Source organism: Mytilus trossulus, chromosome 3, assembly GCF_036588685.1.
Source record: "Mytilus trossulus isolate FHL-02 chromosome 3, PNRI_Mtr1.1.1.hap1, whole genome shotgun sequence".
Lineage (NCBI taxonomy): Eukaryota > Metazoa > Mollusca > Bivalvia > Mytilida > Mytilidae > Mytilus > Mytilus trossulus.
Genome location: NC_086375.1, coordinates 71,494,643 through 71,518,913, shown reverse-complemented (window position 1 = coordinate 71,518,913; position 24,271 = coordinate 71,494,643). Strand labels below are relative to the sequence as shown.

Below are 24,271 nucleotides of genomic sequence, written 5' to 3'. Positions count from 1 at the left end.
TGCCTCGCTCTCTGCAGCACGTTGAAACCCTAATTAATTTGAAAGATCTTTAGATGGCTTTTTGAAAATTCAACACGCTCAGCTTTTCATTGGTAAAAAGATAATATGACGTAATGAATGAGATGGCAATCCAGGTTTTCTGCCTTTCGGGTCTGTAAGTTTTTTTCGAGAATGCCTATTAAATAAATGTAACTTTTTTTTCGTCGATTTTGAATAGGCATGAACGATTACCACTGGACGCTAGGCAAATAAACTTTTAAGTCATTTTCACCGTTTCAGTGCTGTATTGATAAGCTAAAGTAACACATGTGAGAAACAGCTATATCAGAAAGGTTTGTTCTATTAAAATTCTATTATATTTTTTACACCGTTCATGAGCAGGTAATTCCTCTAATAAATACAGTAAAGTAAAGTCTCATTAAAACTTAAATAGCTTGTTGTTACATTTTTACAAGTACTGTAACTGTACTATTAAGTAAAAAAATTTGTTACATGTAATTGATCAGTGAAATACTATTTAATTCATGTCAAACAATGTAAGTTACACCAAGATTAAGAGTTATTTCATGATAAATCGATTGGTAATTAATCATGTCTTATTTGTGAACCTCAAATATTGGCTACTGAACTTTCAAATAGATGTTATAATGAATTTTTAATTGATGTAAAAGTAATGTTGTGCTATTGTTTTACTGAAAGATAAAACAGATATTAATTAACTAAGTATTTACAATTAATTTGTTCTGTCCTCCTTCAACCAATAAGGAGTATGGTATAATGAAAGAAAAAAAACGTTAAATGAAGATAGAAAGATGGGATTATATTCGGTTAATGTCTAACTAGTAACCTATTTTAGGTATTTGATATTTATCTAGTATTGACTGATAAGAGTCACGTGACTTTGGTAATGTGACTGTCATAAACAAAATTATTTATTTTTACATTTGATACAATCACATACTGCTATCTAAAATGACTGCCAAGTGGAGAGGGTTTTCTGTTGTGGTGGCCGGAATAATCGTACATTTAACATTAGGAACTATCTACACATTTGGTAAGTACTTTTTATATTTAGCCTAGGTCTGTGACAAGGACTAACCATGTGGTTGTTGATTTTACCAAAGGTACATATGTTTATTAATAATGTGGATTAGTGATGTGTTGTACACAGTACAGCCCTAAGGTACGCGGAATATACTGTCATACTTTTAAAATAATCATATTATGATCGTCTACCTTTAATCAAATATAAATCACTTGTAACTAATAATATTTTTATAAAAAAAAAAGTGATAGCCAGTAGATAGAGGAATCAGTAATGATATAAATGATAAACTGTTGATACAATATTATATAAAAAAAGAGACATTATAAGTATCAAAATTAGTTTAACTTGCAAAAATTGTTTAAGACTTTAGTATACAGCATGGTGTATATTGTTCTCAAGCCATCAATTTGTCGGCTTTCAGCATGATATATTTTGAATTTTGTATAACATATTTGGGTACGAGTTCAAATTTCCTACATTCTTACCAAATCTACAACAAGAAAACTATCAAATAATCTTATTTGGTATTCTTGTCATCTATCTGCGTATGAGCCAAAATATGAGTCTTTTGACACAAAAAGAGATCGTATAGATGTGTATGGGCAAATTAAGGAGACAGCAGTTAGCCGATGTTAATTTCACGTACAAGTAAATCGACAAGAAAGACACAAAATGGTAACTAACAGAAACTGAGGGAACCACAAAATGTTCTAATACCTGATTTGGAAATAACATAAAAAAAAACCAATTGAACTAAAAACAAACAATTAAGAAAATAAAAATAAAAAACTTCACAGACATTATTATCAACTTGGGGAGAGGACTGACGTTACTTTTATAGACTTTAAAGTAACTCCACGAAAGAGTGGTTCCATTTGCCCAAGCAGTTTCCGATACGATTTAGAAAATTGTGTAACCAACCAGGTACATTTTTGTATGGTTTGGAACCTGACATTATTAATTTGACATGATCATCAGTCAAATTCATCCCAAAATGTAGTCAGTTTCAAGAACAAGTGTTTTCAGAGACATCAGTATTGGCCCAGGATTGCAGAATATTTTAATTAAAAGACTTTCGTGATTGTCGGTACAATAGTAGACAACAGAAGATTTATTTTAAAATTCAGGCTGAAACGCAACCATGCATCTCCTTCAATCTAGATCAGACAGTGCGACCTTGGTTTGATTTCTTTGTGAATTTTTACTACCACCCATCTTCTTTGTGCACTGATGTCCATGTAAAGCAGGTAATAACTGTTACATTGACCCTGTGAATTCTGAAATATTGAAATTCATAACTTTTTTCTGGAAACTTTTCGTGTTTGAATGATGAAATACTAAGAAGAAGTTATTTTCACATTTTAGGCAACATGACACCTTATATAACGTCGTATCTACGTCAAAAGGATATCGATAACGATTTGACGTACTCCAGAAGTATTTGGATATTTTCCTCAGCAGCCATGGGTCAAGGAGCATCTATGTTCATCGGAGGATTCATGTATGAGAAGATAGGACCACGATGGACTACCTTGATCGGGTCATGGATATCCAGGTAATTTACACAAAAGTATAGACTATGCTATGTATGTTGGTGTTTGATTTTGTTGCACGATAGTGTTTCTGTTGTTTTCCACTTATAGTTGATGACTTTTTGTGTTTCCCTCAATATAAGTTTCTAACCTGGATTTATTTTCTCTCTCTCACTTAATGACTTTGAACAGCGACAAACTCATATACTACTGTTGCCTTTATTTACATCCATAGATTACTGATGCTATTTGCATGCATTATCAAAATACAGAATACTTCTTTTTTTTTTAAAATTTATCATATTTTAATGAAATCTGTACATTTGTTAGTTTAAAACATCAAGTACCGGTACCTTATCCCGGCCTCGTTAACATTAGTAAATATCATATTTATACAGTTGTTAGTATTTGTTAGTAATATATATTCAATTTTCAATATTTGAAAGAAAAAAAGAAAGAAAAATAAACAGAACGAAGTTTACTAATGAGATTTTCAAATACAATTATTTGTATAACAAATGCACAGGTTTTGAAAAATATATATACTGTTTTCTATATTAAATTTCTCTTTTCCTTATTTGCACATGAACATAATAAGTTACACACATTTGTATGCATAATAGTTATATACACTAAAAAATAGTTTGATACATTGCAGATAATGATTTTAAGACAGAGGCTGTTTGGATATGAAATATATACACTATATGTGAAGTCTATTTGGTTTTTGGTTTTTTTGTTTTTATGATAGTAAAGGAGTCCAGGGGTTCCAGCAGTTTTCTGCCCTACTGAGTAATTTATTTTTATAGAATATATTTTTTTCTATCAATAAGTTTTCCTTCAAATAATTTTTAAGTGCTATTATATTGGTTTGTTCCATAGCTAATTTGCTTCTATAGATGTAGAATTTTGTTAGCAGAAGTATTATGTTTCTTATATCATTTTTATCTGTTTTTGTTAAAATACCAAATAAAACCAAATCAATATTTAAAGTTAGTTCTATTTCTGTCTTCTCAAATATCCAGAAGTTAAGGTCTTCCCATAATTTTGATATATATGGGCACGTCCAGAATATATGTTCTATTGTTTCGACCCCTCCGCACCCAAAACTGCAAATATTTGTATCTTTAATTTTAATTTTAAGGAGGGGTTCATTTGTGCCTAAGATTCGATGTATTATTCTGTATTGAAACCACTGTAATTTTGAATTTTTTGTTATATGAAAGGGCAGTACATGAATATTTTTCCAATTGAAGTTTGCATTGAGAATTAATGACCATTTTTGTTCACATTTTTGTTTAGGATTTGATTTGTTACCATTCAAAATGTTATACATATCTTTTGAACCTTTCTGGGATTTAAAAAAAACCTTTAACACTGAGGGCAAAACAGGACCGTTTTCTCTCTTTAAGTCATTTGGACATATTTGATATTCTTTTAAATACTTTTTGATTGACGAAATTAGGCCTTGATATGTGAGAAAATTAGTTTTAATATTGTATACCTTATTAAAGTGATCAAAAGTCATAAAATTTCCATCTTCCTGTAACAAGTCATTGATCAGCCAAACCCCTTTTTTTGTCCAATCTTTATATAGTACTGGATTGTTACCAATCTTTATTCTATCATTCTTCCATAAAGGGCATGTTTTAATTTGACAGTTATTTTGTACATTTTGTAGATCTTGCCAAGCGTCAAATACTTCTTTCCAAAATGGATTATTCAACTTTTTATAAGGACCAAGAAATTGCATTTCCAAAAAATTCTTCTGAAAAGAGGAATAGTTTTACTAGTTTTGAATTATTTCTATTAATTCTTCTTATCCAGGTTAATTTAAGACCTTTTATATAGTTTTCAATATTTATCATTTTTAGTCCTCCTAAACAGTGCGGTTTGGATAAAGTGTCTCTATTGACTTTATCTGGTTTGTTATCCCAAATAAAGGAAAATTATTTTTTCAGTAAAATGTTTCAGCTTTGTGCTATTTGGACTAGGTATGGATAGGAATAGATGGTTTAATTTTGATATTATAAGTGTTTTTATCACTGTAATTTTTCCAATTGGTGAGAGTATTTGATTAGTCCAAGTTTTTATAATGTTTTCAATTTCTTTTAACCTTGGGTTATAGTTTAAATTTTCAATTTCACTAATATCCACTGAGAAATTTATCCCAAGAAGTGTAAATCTGCTGGAACCCCATTCCAATCCCCACTTGACACACATAGTTTCTTGGCTAAACCTTTTCTTCCCAATCCAAACAACCTTGGTCTTGTCTAAGTTTATATTGAGACCTGATAAATCTGCATATTTATCTAGAGTACGGAGAGATGCATCCAAAGATTCAGGTGATCCATCAAGTATAAGAGAGGTATCATCTGCATATTGTGATATGAGATATTCTGAGTCATCTATAGTGATTCCTTTAACCTTGTCATTATTTCGTATAAGTATACTCAGTATTTCTGCACATAGTAAAAATATATAAGGTGATAGGGGATCCCCTTGTCGGCAGCCCCTCTGAATCTCAAAAAAATCTGAGAGATGGCAATTTTGAGTTACTGCAGATTGAATCTTAGTATAAAAAGTAGTGATCCAATGTTTAATAGAAGGCCCAAAATTAAAAAAGTCTAATACACTTTCAATAAAACTCCAAGAAATTGAATCAAACGCCTTTTCAAAATCAATTAGGAGGAGAATACCAGGTATATCATGTTCTTCTGTATACAATAAAATATCATAAATTAGTCTAGTATTTTCACCAATATATCTACCAGGAATGAACCCTGTTTGATCATTATTTATGAGAAGTGATAAAATAGACTTCAAACGCTCTGCGATACAGCTAGACCCTAGTTTATATATTGTGTTTAAAAGACTTATTGGTCGCCAGTTTTTCATATATTGTCTTGGTTTATCTCCCTTTGGTATACAAGTAATTATCCCTCTTTTTTGGGATACTGACATTTCACCCATATTATACCCATAGTTGATTGATCTAAGAACAAATTTACCTAAATCTATCCAAAAGAATTTAAAAAACTCACTGGTGTATCCATCAGATCCTGGGCTTTTGTTACTTTTCATTCTTTTAATAGCAGATGTTAATTCTGAATAGGAGATTTTTCCCTCAAGGGTATCCCTTATTTCATTTGTTAACTTGGGAACGTCTAAAAATGGAATTTCCTTATTGAGATCAACACTATTTATTGTATCTTTCTTTGAATATAAATTTTTATAGAAGTTTTTAGCTTCCAATAAAATATGTTCTTGTTTGTTTATTAAACAGCCTTCATTATTGACTAGTTTTGGAATTGTTTTATTAACAAAGTTCTTAGTTTCTAAGTTGAGAAAATATTTTGAGGATCTTTCTCCTTCTTCTACCCATTGCATTTTTGAGCGAACATAGTGACCACGCATTTTTTCTTGTCTTAAAATTTGTAATTCAGATTTCTTTTGGTTGAGATCTTCAAGAGCTTCTGTGGTTTGTATATTTTCTTCTAATTTTTGAATTTCATGTATTAAAGCATTTTCCAATTTATTTTTTTCTTTCTTTTTATATGATGCAAAGGAAATTGTTTTACCCCTAATTTCTGTCATTAATGTTTCTAAGAACAGCTGATCATTTATTGTAAATTGAATATCTAAGCAATCAATCTGGTCCAGTGAGTCTCTATTGTATACTAAAGTTGCATATTGATCTTTTACTTGTTTTATTTTTTCTTTAACAGATTTAACATATTCCATATCGTACAATAAACTATTATTAAACTTCCACAAACCCTTCCCAATATTGAAATCACTTATTTTAAAGTGTAGAACTATAGGTGAATGGTCAGATCTATAGCTGTGTTGAATTTCTACTTCTTTTACATTTTGATAGAAACTTCGAGATATAAGAAAAAAGTCAAGCCTAGCTTGCTTCAGAGGATGAGTTTTTCTCCATGTAAATCGTTTCTTGTCTGGGTAGTATTCTCGAAAGGGATCAATTAGATCATAAGTTTCAATAAGTTCAAAGATTTTTTCTCTTGCTCTTGGATTATTTATATTAAGATAGTTGTATGTATCTAATGCCTGATTTTGAACTAAGTTAAAATCCCCTGTCAGAATAACTTGTTGGTAATTAAAGTTTTCTATTATTTCATTAACTTTATTATAAAAAGATGGTGAGTCATTATTTGGTCCATATAAATTAACAAGTGTTATATTTTTACCTTCAATTGAAATATCTACACCAAGAAAATTTCCATTATCATCTTTCTTTATCTTATTTATTTTAAAATCAACAGATTATTTGCAAATAAAATGGCAACTCCTCTTTGATTTGAAGCAAAAGAATTAAAAATGCATTCTCCTCCCCATTGGTTTCTTATAAATGATTCATCTTTTTCAGTAAAGTGTGTGTCTTGAAGACAGTAAATATGACAGAGCTTTGATTTTAAGTATTCGAATACATCTCTCCGCTTCTCTCTAGAATTTAAACCTTGACAGTTGTATGAGAAAATTTTTAAAGAATCCTTAGTCATTTAAATAGCTAGATATATATAGCATAAACATTCCATTTATAATTTTTATTCCTTTTATCACACTTTGACTCATACAACTGTCTATGAAAATACAAAACTGTAATATTATATATGAATAAACAAGTTGGTATATAAATCTATCTTCATGCATAAATAAATCTTTATAAAACATTGTGCAAACATCATAAGAATTGAAATAAATAAAAAAAGCAAGAGTAACAACAATCATGATTGTAATATTGTGATATGTTTTCTGATTTTTTTTAAATAAAAACAAATTTTGGATTACCTGTTTCCAAAGAAAGGGGTTACTGGAGAAAAAAACTAACAAATGTATACCCATTCAAGCTAAATTTCAACAATCAAAGAGAGATAATCCAAAATATTTTCTCCCCTTAATTGTAAGATTGCAAACATGTATATTTTAGTCAAGATTTTAGTCAGCATAGTAATTCTATGGCTATTATCAAAGTCTTAATTTGAATGTTATATAATTGTTCTTGTTATTCCTAGGGTATTATTTTTCACAATTGTCCAAAGAAAGACCTTGGTCTCATAACCATAAAATGGACACATATTTTGATACTTTAAAATGTTTTCCTTTTTCGAGCAACGAGTCATGTATGTTGGTTATTTAAAACGAGGATGCAAATTTCTTATACATAATGTACTGCAATACCAAACCAATTGAACAAAGCAGCACAAAAAAAAACCAATTTAGCATAAAGTAGCATGCACTTTCATATAAATGAAAACAAGCAATTGCAAACATGTTTCAACAGTTACAAAAGTAAGCATGTCAAGCCTAAAGCAAATAAAATAAAATGGCTGTAGTCAATAAATACAACTTGGATTCAACCCTAGACTATAACTTTTCCTCCGAAATAATTTATCAATTAAGACATTAAACATTTCAGCCCGTCGTTAAATATCCACATGAAAAATAAATATATAAGTGCATATTTAGAAAGCTGTCTGAAAAAAGAGAACTGATTCCCTTTTCCCTTTTTTTTTACCTTTTTTTTTTTCAATTTTGTTCATTGATTCCTGGATATTTAATTATTTTTTAAAAGTAAAAAGAGCAAGATATTTTATATTTTTGATTATTTAAATGAGAGTAACATGTAGGTTTATAGTTTTAAGTTTGAATCCATTGCTCATTTGCATAATTATTAACAGATGCCAGCTCATAACTAAAAGCACATAGAAGCACATGTAAGAACAATTCAACACACATATACTTACACTCATTGTAGTATTCTAAAATGTATAAAAGAAATAATAAATACATCAGAAATGGTAGAGATATCTACAAATATGCTAGCAAAGTATATGCTTTTTTTACTGAAGACAAAGAAGCAGATATATGAATCAAAGTTAATAACTTATCAATAGTACTGATGTATGTGACGGAGTATATGAAAGGTCTATGCAAGTTAGCAACAACGGAATTGCTTGCGAATATGCCACTGGTCTCTTGAGCTAGTGCGTGTTTCAAGGATTACAGTGACTCCTAAGTGACGAATGCGAGTTTTTAGTTTTTCTTCTGACCTAATCTTGTATGCGATTTTTGCAAGTTCATTTCGGGCTTCCTTCATGCATGGAGGCAGATCATCTACCATGCGTATATTCTTACCGGCTAAAAGTGACCCAAGTGATAAAAATAGCTCTTTATCTGCATAGTGTATAAATCTAATTATTATCGGATTTGGTCGTTTTTTCTCTCCTGAATTCTGCCTAGCTGGTATTCTATGAGCATTTGCAAATGGGAAGCTTTCTGCTTTAGCTTTTTCCATTTTTAAATAATTCATCATTAGGTCATCAATGACTTTCCAGATGTTTTCATCCCTCTTTTCAGGCATGCCATACACTAAAATATTATATTTGCGGTCGTGTTTTTCAAGGAGTACCTGCTTCTCTTTTAAATTTTTGAGGTCAGTCTCAAAGCTCTGCCTCATTGACTCTAACTTCTCTACCTCTAGAGATTGCATATTGAGTTCCATAGCCTCAACCCCTCTTTGCAATTCATCGTGATCATGCCTTAATTCTTTTAATGCTTGACCTGTTTCTGAGACCTCTAACTTTACTTTATTGACATCCTCTTTTACCTCCTGCACTAGATTTGAAAATTTATTTTCAATTGTATCTAATTTCTCATTAAATTTTTCTACTTTTGAGTCAACTGCCAAAATAAGGGTTTTCAGATCTTCCATAGTTGTATTTGAAGGGCTTGCCATGATGATACCAGTATATAGTGTGTCAATTTCAATGTTGCCTTAATGATTGACATGTACATGTATGACGTAACATGTAAATAAAAATATCAACGATGAAGCGATGAAACTATGTCACAATATTTCGATTGAAAATTGCGTTATAAATGTCCTGTACTAATTAAGACCTCTAGACGATGTTTTGTTTATGATATTTGCAATCTTTTAAGTATTTCTATTACATATTCATTGAGTATTTTGTTGTTTTCCCCGGACTTCAAAAAATTACATGGTGGCTGCCATCACAGGGGAGGTAATCCCTACAGAATACTTCTACTAGAACATGAACTTGAAAAAAAAGAAATTCTTTCGTTCAATTGGAATAAAGAAAAGCGAGCATCTTTTACATAGAAAAGTTCAATAAAGATTGTTGATGCAAAACAAACAAAAACACCGTTAACCTTAATAATGATGCACATTAACTTTATGGTCAATACATGTCATGCGTCCTATGAACTACTACGTTTTAAATCATTAAATCAATGTCTGACCATTTAAGATATATTGTAATAGACGTAAACGGTATCTACCTCAAAGTTCTTCTGTTGTCATGGATGATATTCTATTCGACTAATTGATTGCTGCTAAAAAGCTCATTACGACCAATTATTTTGTCTTTTAAATGAAATTATCGTCAAAGAATCAATTCTGACGGAATTGTTGAAAAAGTAAGGATTTAACCATGCAGCTCACTAACATTATTTTGTTTATTTTCTCTGTGAAGAATTAATCTATCGCACTTTTTTAGTGGCGGAGTCGCCCTGACTTATTTTTCCGTCCAGAAATCTTTCGAGCTTGTCGTGGTAACGTATGGTTTAATGTTTGGATTAGGTGTTGGAATTGCCTACGCTGTGCCTATCAATTGTGGACACAGGGTGAGACCTAACAGCTTTATTGTGTCCTTATTTGGAGTACCATGCATGTGGTATTCAATTTCTAAAAAATATTAAATATACATACGCATCTTGAGCAGAAACAACCTCAATCAAAAAGGCTAAATGTGGACTTTTTTTTACTAGAGGCAAGAGATTGCTTACTGCACACATTTCAAGTACAAAATATCATTACAGAAATTTTGTAGTAATCAGACATCCCATAGTAATAATTTTGATGTCGTAGTTCTGTTTTGTTCAATGATATAAATATATTTTAATGTGATGTTTGGTTAAAGTAAATCTTATCAAAGTCTTAACCTATTGCATTGTTTTACATAATATATTTATACTAATATGCATAAACAATTGTAAAGTTATACAAAAATGAGGCGAAAGATACCAGAGGGGCAATCAAAATTCGTAAATAGATGAGAAACCAACAAAACCACCGCAAAAATAAAATACGACTAAAAGAACCAAAAGTATAGTCAACAAAATGCTATGTGTTGCAGCTAAATATTGAGTAACACGCCTCCCCAACAAGAAACAAAGTTTTGTTTTCTAATGTGCTCCGGTAGGGCCGTTCCTACTTCACATGTGTTGGTTTACAAATGTTACAGTATCTATGTGGCTTTATCTGATATTAATATGATTTATTCATGTAGTGGTTTCCTACACATAAAGGACTTGTAAGCGGGTTAGTTGTAGCGGGCTTTGGTAGTGGAGCATTTATATTTGACCAAATACAAACAGCTTTTCTTAATCCAGAAAATAAAGAAGCAGATCTGAAAGTTGGGGGAGACAAGTAAGTTATAATAATTTAACACCAATTCATCCTATCTGTTACTTGGAACTATATTCGAAATCATTATTGACCACATAAAAACAAATGTGGTCTCACAGAAGGTTTTATGTTTAGGATTTGCACTTTTTTCGCGTCTGCCCAGAACATTCACAAGGATGCCGGACACGAGTCTTAGTTTAAACAAAACATTATCCTTTTATCAGTACGTAACAAATTGCGTTCATTTCCTTTTTGTCCTACACAATTATATAAAAAATATTTTGTCCTCAAGACTATCTCATATCAATATATGTTTGTAGATATTTTACAGAAAATGCAGTATTGAAAAAAGTACCAAGTTGTTTCCTTCTATTAGGAGGATGTTATGCTGCTTTGCAGTTAATTGGATGTTTAATGTTAGCTGATCCTTCTCCTCATCAAGTAAGAATTTGACCTCATTCTTATATCGATAAGAATAAAGCGGAATAAAATGGAAAATGGAAATGGAGAATATGTCAAAGCGATAACAACCCGACAAACATGCGGCGGGGTTAAAGTACTACTTTTGTCTTGACATAAATTATCATTGATATAGTGATGGTTGTAAATAAACTGTTTATAAAACTAAAGCTTTTCTTACTCAGAAAAGGGTCCCCAATGCTCTTTAACTTTTTTTATGTACTTGTTTGGCTTTATAACTATTTTGATTTGAGCCTAACTTATGAGTCTTATGTAGACAAAACGCACGTATAGCGTATTAAATTATAATCCTGGTACCTTTGATAACTATCTACCTTTAGCCATACATTTATTTGGCATTTTTGGACCTCAATGCTCTTCAACTTCGTAATAAAATTAGAATTTTTGACATTTTTATTTGAGAGTGACTGTTGAGTCTTTTGTAGACGAAACAAGCCTCAAGCAAAAATATAAAATTTTAATCCTGTTATCAATGATGAGTTTATTTAAATAATAAATTATATTTCCTAACTTTCATGAGTGTTTAATAATACGTAGGCCTCTTATATCTGTTATTTTCTCAATTTATTAAGTATCAGAAGTTACAACAGAATATTGATGTCGAAGAAGACGAAGGTGTAGTTCAAAAGTATGTTGAATAATATATGCTATCCATTGTTTTCTGAGTGTCGTACGCCAACCTCTTGCAAACACGTTGATGTTTGTAATGAAGTTATCTTCTTATGACCAGAATAATCTCTCAATGATTAAAATATACATATAATAATGTCATGTTTTATTTTTTTAGTTCCATGTGCAAAATAAATACTATTTTTACCATCACGATTCTAGAATAATCTTTAGTTTGTATTCTGTAAAATCAAGTTCTTGTTGGCAAGATAGATCAAATGTTTAAAAGAAAGAATATCATAACAAACATAAACTTTCAAATGTATTAGATTATCTTAGCTAAGGAAGTTGCAATTTTTGTTTCGCAGTGCAGAGTTTGTGAACTGAAACTTCAAGATATGAATTAATAAATTGAATAATGCACTGACTATTAGTACCTACTAGCCCGTATAAAAACTATTTTACATACTTCCCTGTGCTTGACCAGTGTTTATAGAACATTCTATGATAGGGATGAATAGACTAAAGTCTATACGATTGCATCTGGTATTTAGTTTCTATACACTAGTACTGTTGGTAAACCTTTTAACTGAGGTTTCATAGCAACCTGTCCTTTTTTATATTGCAGTCCAGAACATGAGCCCGATTTTACATGGAGAGAAGCAATTAAGAAAACTGCCTTCTACCAATTATGGTTTATATACTTGTTTAATGGACAAGGTATACAGTTTGTGTCGGGATTATATAAGGTAATGCAATTAAAAATACTTCTATATATGTTTTGGATTATACAGGATTTACGAAAGAATAAAATTTATAAATGACCTGCTATATGTATATAGATCTTCAAAATATTATTATTTGATATAATCTTTTCATTTCTACAGTTCATAGTCATTTACTGTAAATTCAGAAATTATTGCGTACATTTATTATTACGATTTTTGCCATTTTAGACTTACATCACTGTGAATGCGATTTAATGTTTTACGATTTTGAGAAAAATACTGTTTACATTTGTAATTCACATAAAATATTTCATAATGCGAGTTTTAATTATTGCGTTTACAAGTCTGTCGCATTTTTCGCAATAATAAAAATCTCGTAATAATATCTGAATTTACAGTATGCATTGGACAAAATAATCATGCATATAACACATTGATATCAATTGATCAAATGAGCTGTTAACTATATAACTTTCTATTGTGTGGTTAAATTGTTCTCTCAATACATTCCAAATTTGTTTTTTTTTTTCATTTATTAACTTGCTATTTTATATGGACATTATCAATTTTTTTAATTATTACCATGATTATTATTAATGTATTTGTTATACATTCCTTTAAACAGGCCTACGGACAAAGTTTTATAAAAGATGACCACTTTTTAGCTATAGTGGGATCTTTGGCAGCAGTATGTAATGGTTCTGGAAGGATTATGTGGGGGCATTTAGCTGACAAATACTCATTTAGGGTAATGCAATAAAACCAACTTATTAATGTCCCTGAGTATTGGAGCTCAACTTGGTTCATATTTCTAAATGTCTCTAGTTAGTTTAAACATTATTATTTATATTGGATAATAAACAAGTTATTGCAACTGATTTATCCCTTTTCCCTTTGCTGGTACGAGTGCTGACTTGTAGTGGCATAGACCTGTTCTTTTCGAACTCTACGAATGTTTATTTTACACACAAGATATGTTGTTCTATCTTAACACGGGCCAGCAATGTATCGTCCCTTTCCAAATGACTATCATTGCTTTGCTCGACCAAAATTGCAAATGGTGTCTAGACAGGGCCAAACTAGGACCGAACCAGTAACCTTTTGTTTGTATTAGTGCTAACAACTACACTACGGCTCTCTATCATTATCCGGTTAGTGTTTTGTGAACGTTGTTCCTCAGTTTATAAAAATATAAAGATAATGTGGCATGATTGAGAATAACACAAATCTCGGCCAGAGGCACAATGACGTAGACAATACAACCAACAAATGGAAGTTTTTAACGACCGTGATTGGTTATACAGCCCTCGCACGGTCGGTAATACAACATATAGGTCATCGTACAGACTTCAACGATAAAAATAATAATGCAAAAAAATCAAACGATACAACTGAATGCATGATTAAGGAAAAAATAATAACTACAGGGCATTACTGTCTTCATATTCATTTGGCCATGGTGTCGGTCTGTCTTCGTATGTTGGTTTTTGTCTGCCGCCTAAGTATATCTCCCATTTCACCCCAAATTTTATTGGTACAATTTTCAATACATATGACAATTTTCGGCAGCACCGTTTAGATAGAGACTTACCCCAATTTTCAACGAGTTAATAGACTTTCATTGTTTAGTTTACGTTAGACTCAATATATACATTCCACTTTTGAGTAAAATGTGTTTCTACAATGCATTTAAAGAGTTAGGTCTTATGATACTTCTACCATGTTCATTTGCAATGCTAAAGATAATAATGTAACTGTGTTTTTGACCTTAATCAGATAGAAAATGTCTTTAAGCAAAAATATAAGCAGAACACTTATGTACACACACCTATATCATGTTGTATACATTTGATAAAAAAAAATAGACAAAATTGGTGCAAACCAGGTATTCGGCATTTATTTTACGGCGAGTGAAAAATAAATGCAACAGTTGTATACCGCTGTTCGAAAGTCATAAATCGATTGAAAAAAAGCAAATCCGGGTTACAAACTAAAACTGGGAAACACATCAAATATAAGAGGAAACAAAACAACAGAAACACTAAATAGTTATCGAAGGTACCAGGACTATAATTCAGTACGCCAGTGCAACAACAAAAAAACGACAATGCAACACACACAGAAACGAACCATAAGATAACAATTGCCATTTTCCTGACTATACATTTATCTTTATGCTTTTAGCAAATAATGCTGTTGTTTCTCTACTTGCAGCTTGCTATGATGTTGTCCTGTGGAAGTTTTGCTGCATTAACTCTATCATTTGGATTAACAAGTTTATCTGGGAAGGGATTATATCTCATTTATGTTTGTTTATTATTTTTATGTTTTTCGGGAAATTTTTCACTGCTACCCACAGCAACGTCGAAAGCTTTTGGTCAAAAAGATTATCCAATAATATATGGATTAGTATTTACTGCATCTGTAAGTATATCACACATACTACACATTAACATGAAAATAAAATAACAACAATTTCCGATTTTATTCCTCAGTTTCATTTCATTAAAAAATATTCATTTGAATTCGATTTCTATTTTATGTCCGTGTAATTCACATTACCGTTCGATGATATATATCAGCATTGTGTGTATAGTGTAGTCTATATTGAAGGTCACCATCTAATTTATCATCGACATGTCCTCCGAAGACTAACGACTATCATATAACTTGATATAAACATTTAAATAGACAAAATAGATAGCGAACCAGTTCAATTTAATTTTTCCATGTCTGTTGGATTTCATATTATGGGTATAAAATATATGTTAATCAATGTTTTTACCTGAATAAGTATCGATTTTAGTGCATTGTATTTGTCATTCAAATTGTATACCATTTTTTTACTTTACAATGTTGACTTTTCCCTTTTAATAGCTGAACACGCATACTTCATAGGTAATCAATCTTTAACTTATGGATTAAACTGAAGGTCGCATGGATACGGATTCAATGACTTCATACTCACTTGCAACCAAACTTGCTGCTTAAAACCAATTATTATTTCACTTTCACTAATAACACAAGAAAATCATATTTTATTTCATATTATTCACGCGAAGTTAATACATTTTTGTTTTATGGACAAAGGAAATAAAAGTCCGTCGCATTTTGAACAGATGAATTTAGATATCAGTATGGATACACAGTAATGGATTTATCCTTTCTTGTAGGTGATAACCTCTCCAATTGGGGCTATTTTATCCGATAATTTGAAATCTGTGATAGGGTGGTACGGGATGTTTATGATGTGTGCTGCATTTTCCATGATTAGTAAGTATTTCAGTATAAAATGAACAATGTTAATAAAGTGTAGCTTTCAATCCCAATTGTGAGATTTAACGGCAGATAATTAATAATTTCCTCTACTCATTTGTGAATATTGCAGTATTTTATAAAATATTGACTATGCGCATTTTTCTGATAATCCACTCTTCTTCATATAAAAAACCTTTATTGGAATATTAAAAATAGTTGACATATAATGTGATGTGCGCGATCGTTTTCCTTTTATGGTGTTTGTCTTTATTCATATTGTCGTAATCATTGTGATATGAGCTGTCCCTTGAATTATTATATTTTACCCCCTGATATTACCTTTTTGTTCCAATCTTTTGTTCAGTGGGGGAATAGGTTTACTCAAGTTATACTTACAAGGGTCAGTAACTTACTAATTTATAAGGATAATTGGTCATCATATGTCATCATATTCTCATATCCATATTTTACTGTGATTTAGATTTTAAGACTTTTGCATGAGTTACGGATAGTAAAATTGGGTATTTTCTCTGGGTCGTTTAAATCACTCGAAACTAGGTGAGACACGCACAGAAGTGATAGATATGTATTATAAATATAGAAAATTGAATATTTTAATAAAAAAAAAAAAAAAAAAAAAATCTGTATCATAGACCCAAGCGCCTGTGGTATATAGTCCAGTCAAACTAAGATTTAACCTCAAACTAATTGCAACAGAAAATGTTTTAGTTCTAATCTATAGCATTATGCCCTTTATATACACAGAAAAAAGTCCCATGAAATCTAACTTGAGGAAAACTCAAAATCAGCATTTTTAATTTCCTACGGAAATTAACATTGGAAGGAGAGATAACTCTTGCAAAAATGAGGTTTTTTTTGTCAGTTTTTGGTTGTTTTTCTTGAACTTTATGTAAAGCATGATACTTTGATGGGGTTATAAGTTTGTATTTGACTGAATCTTATAATCTTCTGCTCACGAAATGTTCAAAACCCAAGTGTTATGGATAGTTTTATTTTTTTCGTGCATTATTCATTGAAGAAATTGCAAATTTGGAGCTTTGTAACCATTTTGATAAAATAATGTTAAAATTTGGTATTGTTTATATCTGTATATCATATTTTTTCAGCAACTTACTTATCTTAAGAAACTTTAAACCACAAAAAGAAGAATACTTGCTTAATTATTTTTATTAAATTTGAGATTCTTTACCTTGACATGTTGAAAAATTCAATAAATGGTCAACTGATGAATTATGAAATCTAGATTATAGCTTGATAAAATATATGAAAACACCTTTAGAGATGTTTGTTATTCTCTAAAGATCCCTAAAAAATCAATAATCAATACATTCTGATGAATAGAAGCGGTAAAGTTATAATTTTTTATCAATTTTTATTGATATTTCAGCCTTTTTTGCAAGAGTTATCTCCCTTTTCAATGCAAATCTCCAGAGGAATTTTAAATGGTGATTTTTTTAGTCTTCCTCAAGTTAGATTTTATGTGACTTTTTTCTGTGTATATAGGGGATATAATGCTAAAGATTAAAACTTAAAAATCTTCTGTTGCAATTACTTTCAGGTTAGGGTCAAATTTATGCTAGATTGACTGGACTAATATACTAGTAATTAATTTCTTTACGAAAAATTAAAATCACAAAAATACTGAACTTAGAGGAAAATCTAATGGAAATGTCCATAATCATATGAAAAAATCAAATAACAAAACACCTTCTCCCGCCAAATACTGAACACTGTATATAAAGGATGTCGATATATGTTTAACAATTGTTTTCTTTCTTTGCAGGTGTGATTATTTCGTTCAAGTTTAATGTACGGAAGTCCAATGGTCAGCATATCTAAATGTGCAATTAATATATTTTTTGTTGTAAAGGCTTTTAAGATATTTGTTATATTTTTATAAATACGTTTTGTTGTCTATTGTTTTTTAATGCTCGTAATACTATGACAGAGAAATATTCAATCCTGTAGTAGATTACTACAAAGGAGGACGAAAGATACCAAAGGGACAGTCAAACTCCTATATCGAAAATAAACTGACAACGCTTGGCTAAAAAAGAAGACACAACATAGAAAAATAAGGACTAAGCAACACGAACCCCACAAGAAACAAGGGATGATATCATGTAATCCGGAAGGGTAGGCAGATCCTGATCCACATGTGGAACCCGTCGTGTTGCTTATGTTATTACAAATCCGATAAATACTAATAGTATAATTCGGTAGGTCACATTAAAAACGCTAAATTGTCATACCAATGCGCTTAAATGTGCTCAATGGACTCCACACCTCACACTTGGTTAGTTTAAATTTGGCTGTCGACTGCGTGTTAAATTCTATCGATAGAATTGGCATATGCAGCTCCATGCATTTACTAACAATTTTGATTCATTGAGCAAATTCTGACATAATGGATTAATAAACCAAAACTGTGCACCAGGTTTTATGTCTATTTACTGTTTGTAATTTGAAAACAGTTTATTACAATAAATAAACTTATCATAGATACCAGAATTTTACACTTACGCCAGACGCGCGTTTCGTCATCAAAGAATTTTGCCATGCTTTAGATGACTCATATGTTGGTAAATAGCCAGCTCATCGAGTTCTTTAAACTCAATATTTTTAACGATGTCTTTACACACATAAAGCTATCTTTTGTCGCATCTTATTTCCGTGGAATTCAAATAAGGCACTGAAAAGATGTATTGGTCTGGTATAGAAAAGAAAACAGATGACTCATAATTAGTTTAGCTCAATTATGATACAGAACGCACAAAACAACTTTTTATAATGCCTCATGATCTTAACTCACTGAAGTCCTAAAATTTCTGTCTAAGATGAGTTAATATAGAACTTACACGACGCATGTTGTCAGAAATAACGTTGATTTAATAACAAATTATATATACATATGGATGATTCTAAACCTTGTGATGCGACATTGTTTCGGCTTGAATGGAATTCATTTATTTCTATCTGTTTTCCTCTCGCAATTGTCTGTTCGAACTATATAAATCTATTTGATAACCTATATTACCGTCATATCTGCCGTGCAACTAGTTAAAAACGAAGATGCCGAACTCATCCATAAAAATAAATCTTGTTATATAACAAAATAAATGTAAAAACAAATGTGCAGTAATTCTGTTACAGTTATTATAATTGATCAAAGGGGCTTAGGGTAATTTAGGAATCTGCATGCTGGCATCCATTACAAATTTAAGTTTTAAATGTTTGTTGTTTAAAATTTATATATTATTGATCCAACATAATATTAAGATAAATTTACTGTAAAACGTCAGCAAAAACATTATCCACGCTTAGAATTTGGTACAGAAGATGCGCGTGTAGTCTACATAGAATATAAGGAAAAATCAATACGAAGTATTGGAACAAGGCAAACCAAACATTTAAAAATGATGTATCAAATACGACTTAATTTAAGCTAGAGGTAGAAAAGTCTAAGTATCGAATAATGTTTACATTTTATATTTTACAAACAATAAAGTTTTGATAATGATATACAAAAAAATATGTCACGTAAATGCCAAAATTCTATCTACTGGACGGTTGATTGCCACGGTAGCAAAAGGTCCACTTCAAGTGGCGTCGACCCAGTGGTTGTCAAATACTTACCAAAGACAGCAGACTTATAATTCAGCATGCCATACATTTTATTATTCATTATGGTTTTTTTTTCAAAAATGTTTATGCCAAAACATAGGCAGAAAAGAATTATTTAAAAGATTTTGATGACAATCAAATAAACTTATCATAGAAACCAGGATTCAAATTTTGTATTTGCGCCTGACGCGCGTTTTTGTCTAGAAAAGACTTACCGGTAACGCTCGAAAAAAAGGTTAAATGGGTCAAATAAAGAACGAAGTAGTACAGCATTAAGGACCAAAATTTCATAAAAGTTTTGCCAAATACAGCTAGGTAATATATTCTTGATGTAGAAAAGCTTTGGTATTTAAAAAGAAATACATGCTTTGCGAACAGTTGAACTATATTAATGATGACCATATCAACTATATTTCATGTCATCACAGAAGTGCTTACTTTTGGGTAAGTGTTACCCTCGGGGGAATAAAATGTTCACCAAATTTTCATAATATGTTGATAACCCTTAACATGTGTTGAACAAAAATCTATTAAGTACATTACAAACATAAAAAAACTTTCAAAAAACCTGAAGAGTCGAAGAGCATTGAAAACCTAAAACTCCGAAATGTTTTTGCCACATGCCGCTCAAATAATCTGTTTCCAGGTTTAAAAAGTTTATAAACAGTTACATGTAGGCGTTGGTTATGTAATATGACGAAAATTAAAAATAAACTCCCCCCCCCCTTCCACACTTTGTTGATATGTTTTCAAAATTGTCCCCAAAACTAGTAACGTATCAGTGAAAAATTTAAAGTTTTGATAAAATAATTGCTGGTGAAGCAGTTTATCAGTAGCATTCTAAAGCTTCTAAAATTGCTTATATTCGTCCATAAAATCCGACAAATGCATTCTAGTTTAACCTCTTTTGATTTGTTAATGCCAGTACAGATTTCATGTAACTTTTGATTTTCGCTATTTTTCTCGTAACATTAGCTGTATGAAGGATAACAGATTAGACGTGAATAATAAATGGAAAAAAATATGTAATTCCGACAGAGACCAAATGAAGTTTATATAGGCTTCTCTCTTTTGGGTTGTGGATATTTAGTATGTTTCTTGTAAGGCGTCCAATTCTGAGCTATTGACAAACGTTTTAAGTTTCCACTTGACACTCTTATCTTAGGATTTTAAATATGAGTACTTACTTATGTATGTACACTTGTCTCTAGATGAAAGTGTGGCAATAATAGTAATAAGGAAGATGATGAGTCTTTTATGTAGTACTGTTTGAGTGCTATCAAATTAAAACAAAAATGCCCTATTTATCTTTTTATAGAGAATTAAAAGGCTGAATCAGTTATTTCAATGCGTAAATATTAGGTGGCGTATCTTGGTTTGTTTCTGGTTGCATCGTTAGGTATTTAGATACATCTGTGAATGAAAAATACATCATTCAAATAATCACGACATTTGTACAGATATCAAACATTTCTAAACATGATTCCAGGTTCAAATAAACTCTAGACATATTACACACCTCGATACTTCAAAAGAAAGCATAAATAGTCCATGAGTACGGGTGGATAAAACGTTGATGTTAAATGTTATGTGCGGGTTTTTTTTTAATAAGATATTTCGTACAACTATGATTTATGAAGACAAGAGTGATTGTGATACTTGAGTAATACCTGTTCTGCTGACCGTCATTACAAGAGAATATTGGCGTTTGATCTATTTACGTAAAGAAATAGAAATCGAAAAAGTGTATTGTATTTAAACTCGTCATAGATACAAGGCTTACAATTTTGGTCGATAGATGCGCTTTTCGTTTTCAAAAGACTCGATCAACAATGGCGCTCGATTAAAATAGTTGAAAGAGCAAAAAAAAAGGACAAAGATATAGAAGCCAAAACCCGTAAGGTTTTACGAAACATATCTAAGTTAATTTATTCATGGGGAAGAAGATTTATGGTATTTAAAAGTATCTTTTATACTGAGCTTACACAATGATATTAAAATTCATGAATATCATTTAAATTGTCATTTTTATGAATGATCTGAGCGTCACTGGTGAGTCCTATGTTGACTAAACAAGCGTATTACATCATAAGCCTTTACCTTGATAACTACTAACTAATGGGCATGAACCAATTATATTGAAGACAAACATGATAATCCTGGGTAGGTGAAATGATCTGAAAGTTCTTATCTTATTGTTATCAAGGTTGATGTGTTTTCAACTCAAATGTGTTGATTCGAGCTCTTTTGATTGGTTTGTAACTGTTATGTCAAGCAGCTATTTTGACATACATGTTACGGTAGAAGACAACACTATGGTGTTGACATAAATATCAATAATGTGGTCATATTTATAAATTTTCTGTTTACAAAACTTAGAATTTTTCGAAAAACTAAGGACTTTCTTATCCCATGCATAAATTACATTAGCCGTATTTGGTACAACGTTTTGGAATGTTTGATCCTCAATGCTCTTCAACTTTGTAATTGTTTGGCTTTTTAAATTTGTTTATGTGAGCGTCACTCATGAGTCTTATGTAGACGGAACGCGCGTCTGGCGTACTAAATTATAATCCTGGTACCTATTTACGGATATGATAACGAAAACGGTTGAGTCGAATTTTGAAGCACTTACTTACATGTTATTCTGACCCCAACCTGAAATAAACTCAGTTTTCTGCTTCCTACCTGTTGCGTGTTTAGCGATGAAACAATATTTAAATGTACAAGTTAACGTCTTTAATTTTACAAGACAATGAGCGAACAAACGTCATTCTGCGCTCTAGGTTAACACGGTACACTCTACTAAAAGATAATAGAGGCGGTTATGTTTAACATCTATATTGACATGCATTTATCAATTCTAATAAATATTTGTATGGCCTCGCAACGAGGTTGTCGGTGCCATATAGTTTTACCCTTGTCCGAAACTCCGTCTTTCCGTCTTTCCGTCATTCCGTCATTCTGCAACAAACCATTATACGGAGGTTTTTTCTAAACGCCTTCAGATATTGGGCTGGTGTTTGGTATGTGAGTTAGACATGATGAGTTACAGATCAAGTTTAAGTTTCGATCCGCTCCACATTTTTTTGGAGAAATTACGAGCTTAAGACTTTGAGAAATTGTTGAAATTCACAGTTATACGGACTTTTTTTCTAAACGCTCTCAGATATTGGGCTCATTTTTGGTATATGAGTTAACCATGATGAGTTACAGATCAAGTTCTAGTAACGTTCCGCTCCACATTTTTTTGGCGAAATTACGAGCTTTGGACTTTGAAAAATTGTTGAAATTCACAGTTATACGGACTTTTTTTCTAAACGCTCTCAGATATTGGGCTCATTTTTTATATGTGAGCTAACCATGATGAGCTATAGATCAAGTTTAAGTTTCGTTCCGCTCCACTAATTTTTGCCGATATTACGGGCTTTGGACTTTGAGAAATTGTTGAAAATCACAGTTATACGGACTTTTTTTCTAAACGCTCTGAGATATTGGGCTCATTTTTGGTACATGAGTTAACCATGGTGAGTTACAGATCAAGTTCTAGTTTCGTCCCGCTCCGCTTATTTTCGCCGTAATTACGGGCTTTGGACTTTGATAACTTATTGAAAATCACAGTTATACGGATTTTTTTCTCTATTTCCCTCCAGATTTTGAGCTGATATTTGATATATGAGACTACCATCATGTTTGTGTCCACATGTGTATATATTGAAATAACAGACTTTTCAACTTTTTAGGACGGGGCAATTCGTGTCGCTTTGACAGATCTAGTTTTTATCAAATGTAACCTATGAAATCTTTCTACTGTGCTCGAAGGTAATTCACTATCTACAACTTTACAGATGGTTTAAAATCTGTATTCTAATATAATTATAAGTGGTTGTAAAGAAGGAATATTTATACTACTTTGCCATGTAAAATAATGTTCATGACCAAAAGGGAAGTACTTAATGAAACACGCACGGAAACAAAAACTTAACAACACTTGAAGCATCACTTTTGGACTATGAAGCCAAGCAAAATACACTGTAGACATTAAACAAAACATTAAAGGAACCTTTAACACATAACCACAAACAGCGCTAAAATATAAAATGTTGTTTATGCTATATGCTCGAATTCCGTTTTGGATCAATACAATAACAGGGCCAACTCTGGCATACATGTCTATAGTGATGAATGTTGTTGTATTTGTTGCATTGTTCAATAAGAAAATAGTATCACCAGCAACTGTTTTTATGCAAGGACTTGCATTGGCAGATTGTTTAGCAGCATTTTGTACGTATGGCTTGGAGCCATTGTTCATGCTCTTCTATGACAAAATAGGACATTCGGACAATAAAGACGTGGTTGGAAATAATACGAGTAATATTTTTATTGAAGAAACCAAAAGTCTAGTCAGTTTGGGATTTCCTTATTGCTTAATGCATTTTTTGTTATCAAACCTTGCTGACATGTTTCACCTTGTATCGATTTTATTGACGGCAAGTCTTGGATTGCAGAAATTTCT

The 24,271-nt window shown here is 31.2% G+C and overlaps 1 protein-coding gene across 1 annotated transcript; it reads left to right on the top strand.

Annotated features, from left to right (window-relative positions):
* Positions 1 to 912: 912 nt before the first annotated feature.
* Positions 913 to 18,046, top strand: LOC134712300 (oxalate:formate antiporter-like). The gene is made up of 11 exons (XM_063573713.1): positions 913 to 1,054; positions 2,414 to 2,603; positions 10,125 to 10,251; positions 10,917 to 11,056; positions 11,356 to 11,476; positions 12,088 to 12,143; positions 12,753 to 12,873; positions 13,478 to 13,600; positions 15,067 to 15,276; positions 16,026 to 16,125; positions 17,915 to 18,046. The coding sequence occupies exons 1-11, from the start codon at positions 973 to 975 to the stop codon at positions 17,968 to 17,970; spliced, it is 1,326 nt and encodes a 441-aa protein (XP_063429783.1). The 5' UTR covers positions 913 to 972; the 3' UTR covers positions 17,971 to 18,046.
* The last annotated feature ends 6,225 nt before the right edge of the window (positions 18,047 to 24,271 follow it).

Excerpts from the sequence above, each read along its gene's own strand:
- LOC134712300 (XM_063573713.1), top strand. The coding sequence starts at position 973 with ATGACTGCCAAGTGGAGAGGGTTTTCTGTTGTGGTGGCCGGAATAATC. Across the intron at positions 2,604-10,124 it reads ATCGGGTCATGGATATCCAG|TGGCGGAGTCGCCCTGACTT; the intron begins GTAATTTACACA and ends GCACTTTTTTAG. Across the intron at positions 11,477-12,087 it reads CTGATCCTTCTCCTCATCAA|TATCAGAAGTTACAACAGAA; the intron begins GTAAGAATTTGA and ends CAATTTATTAAG.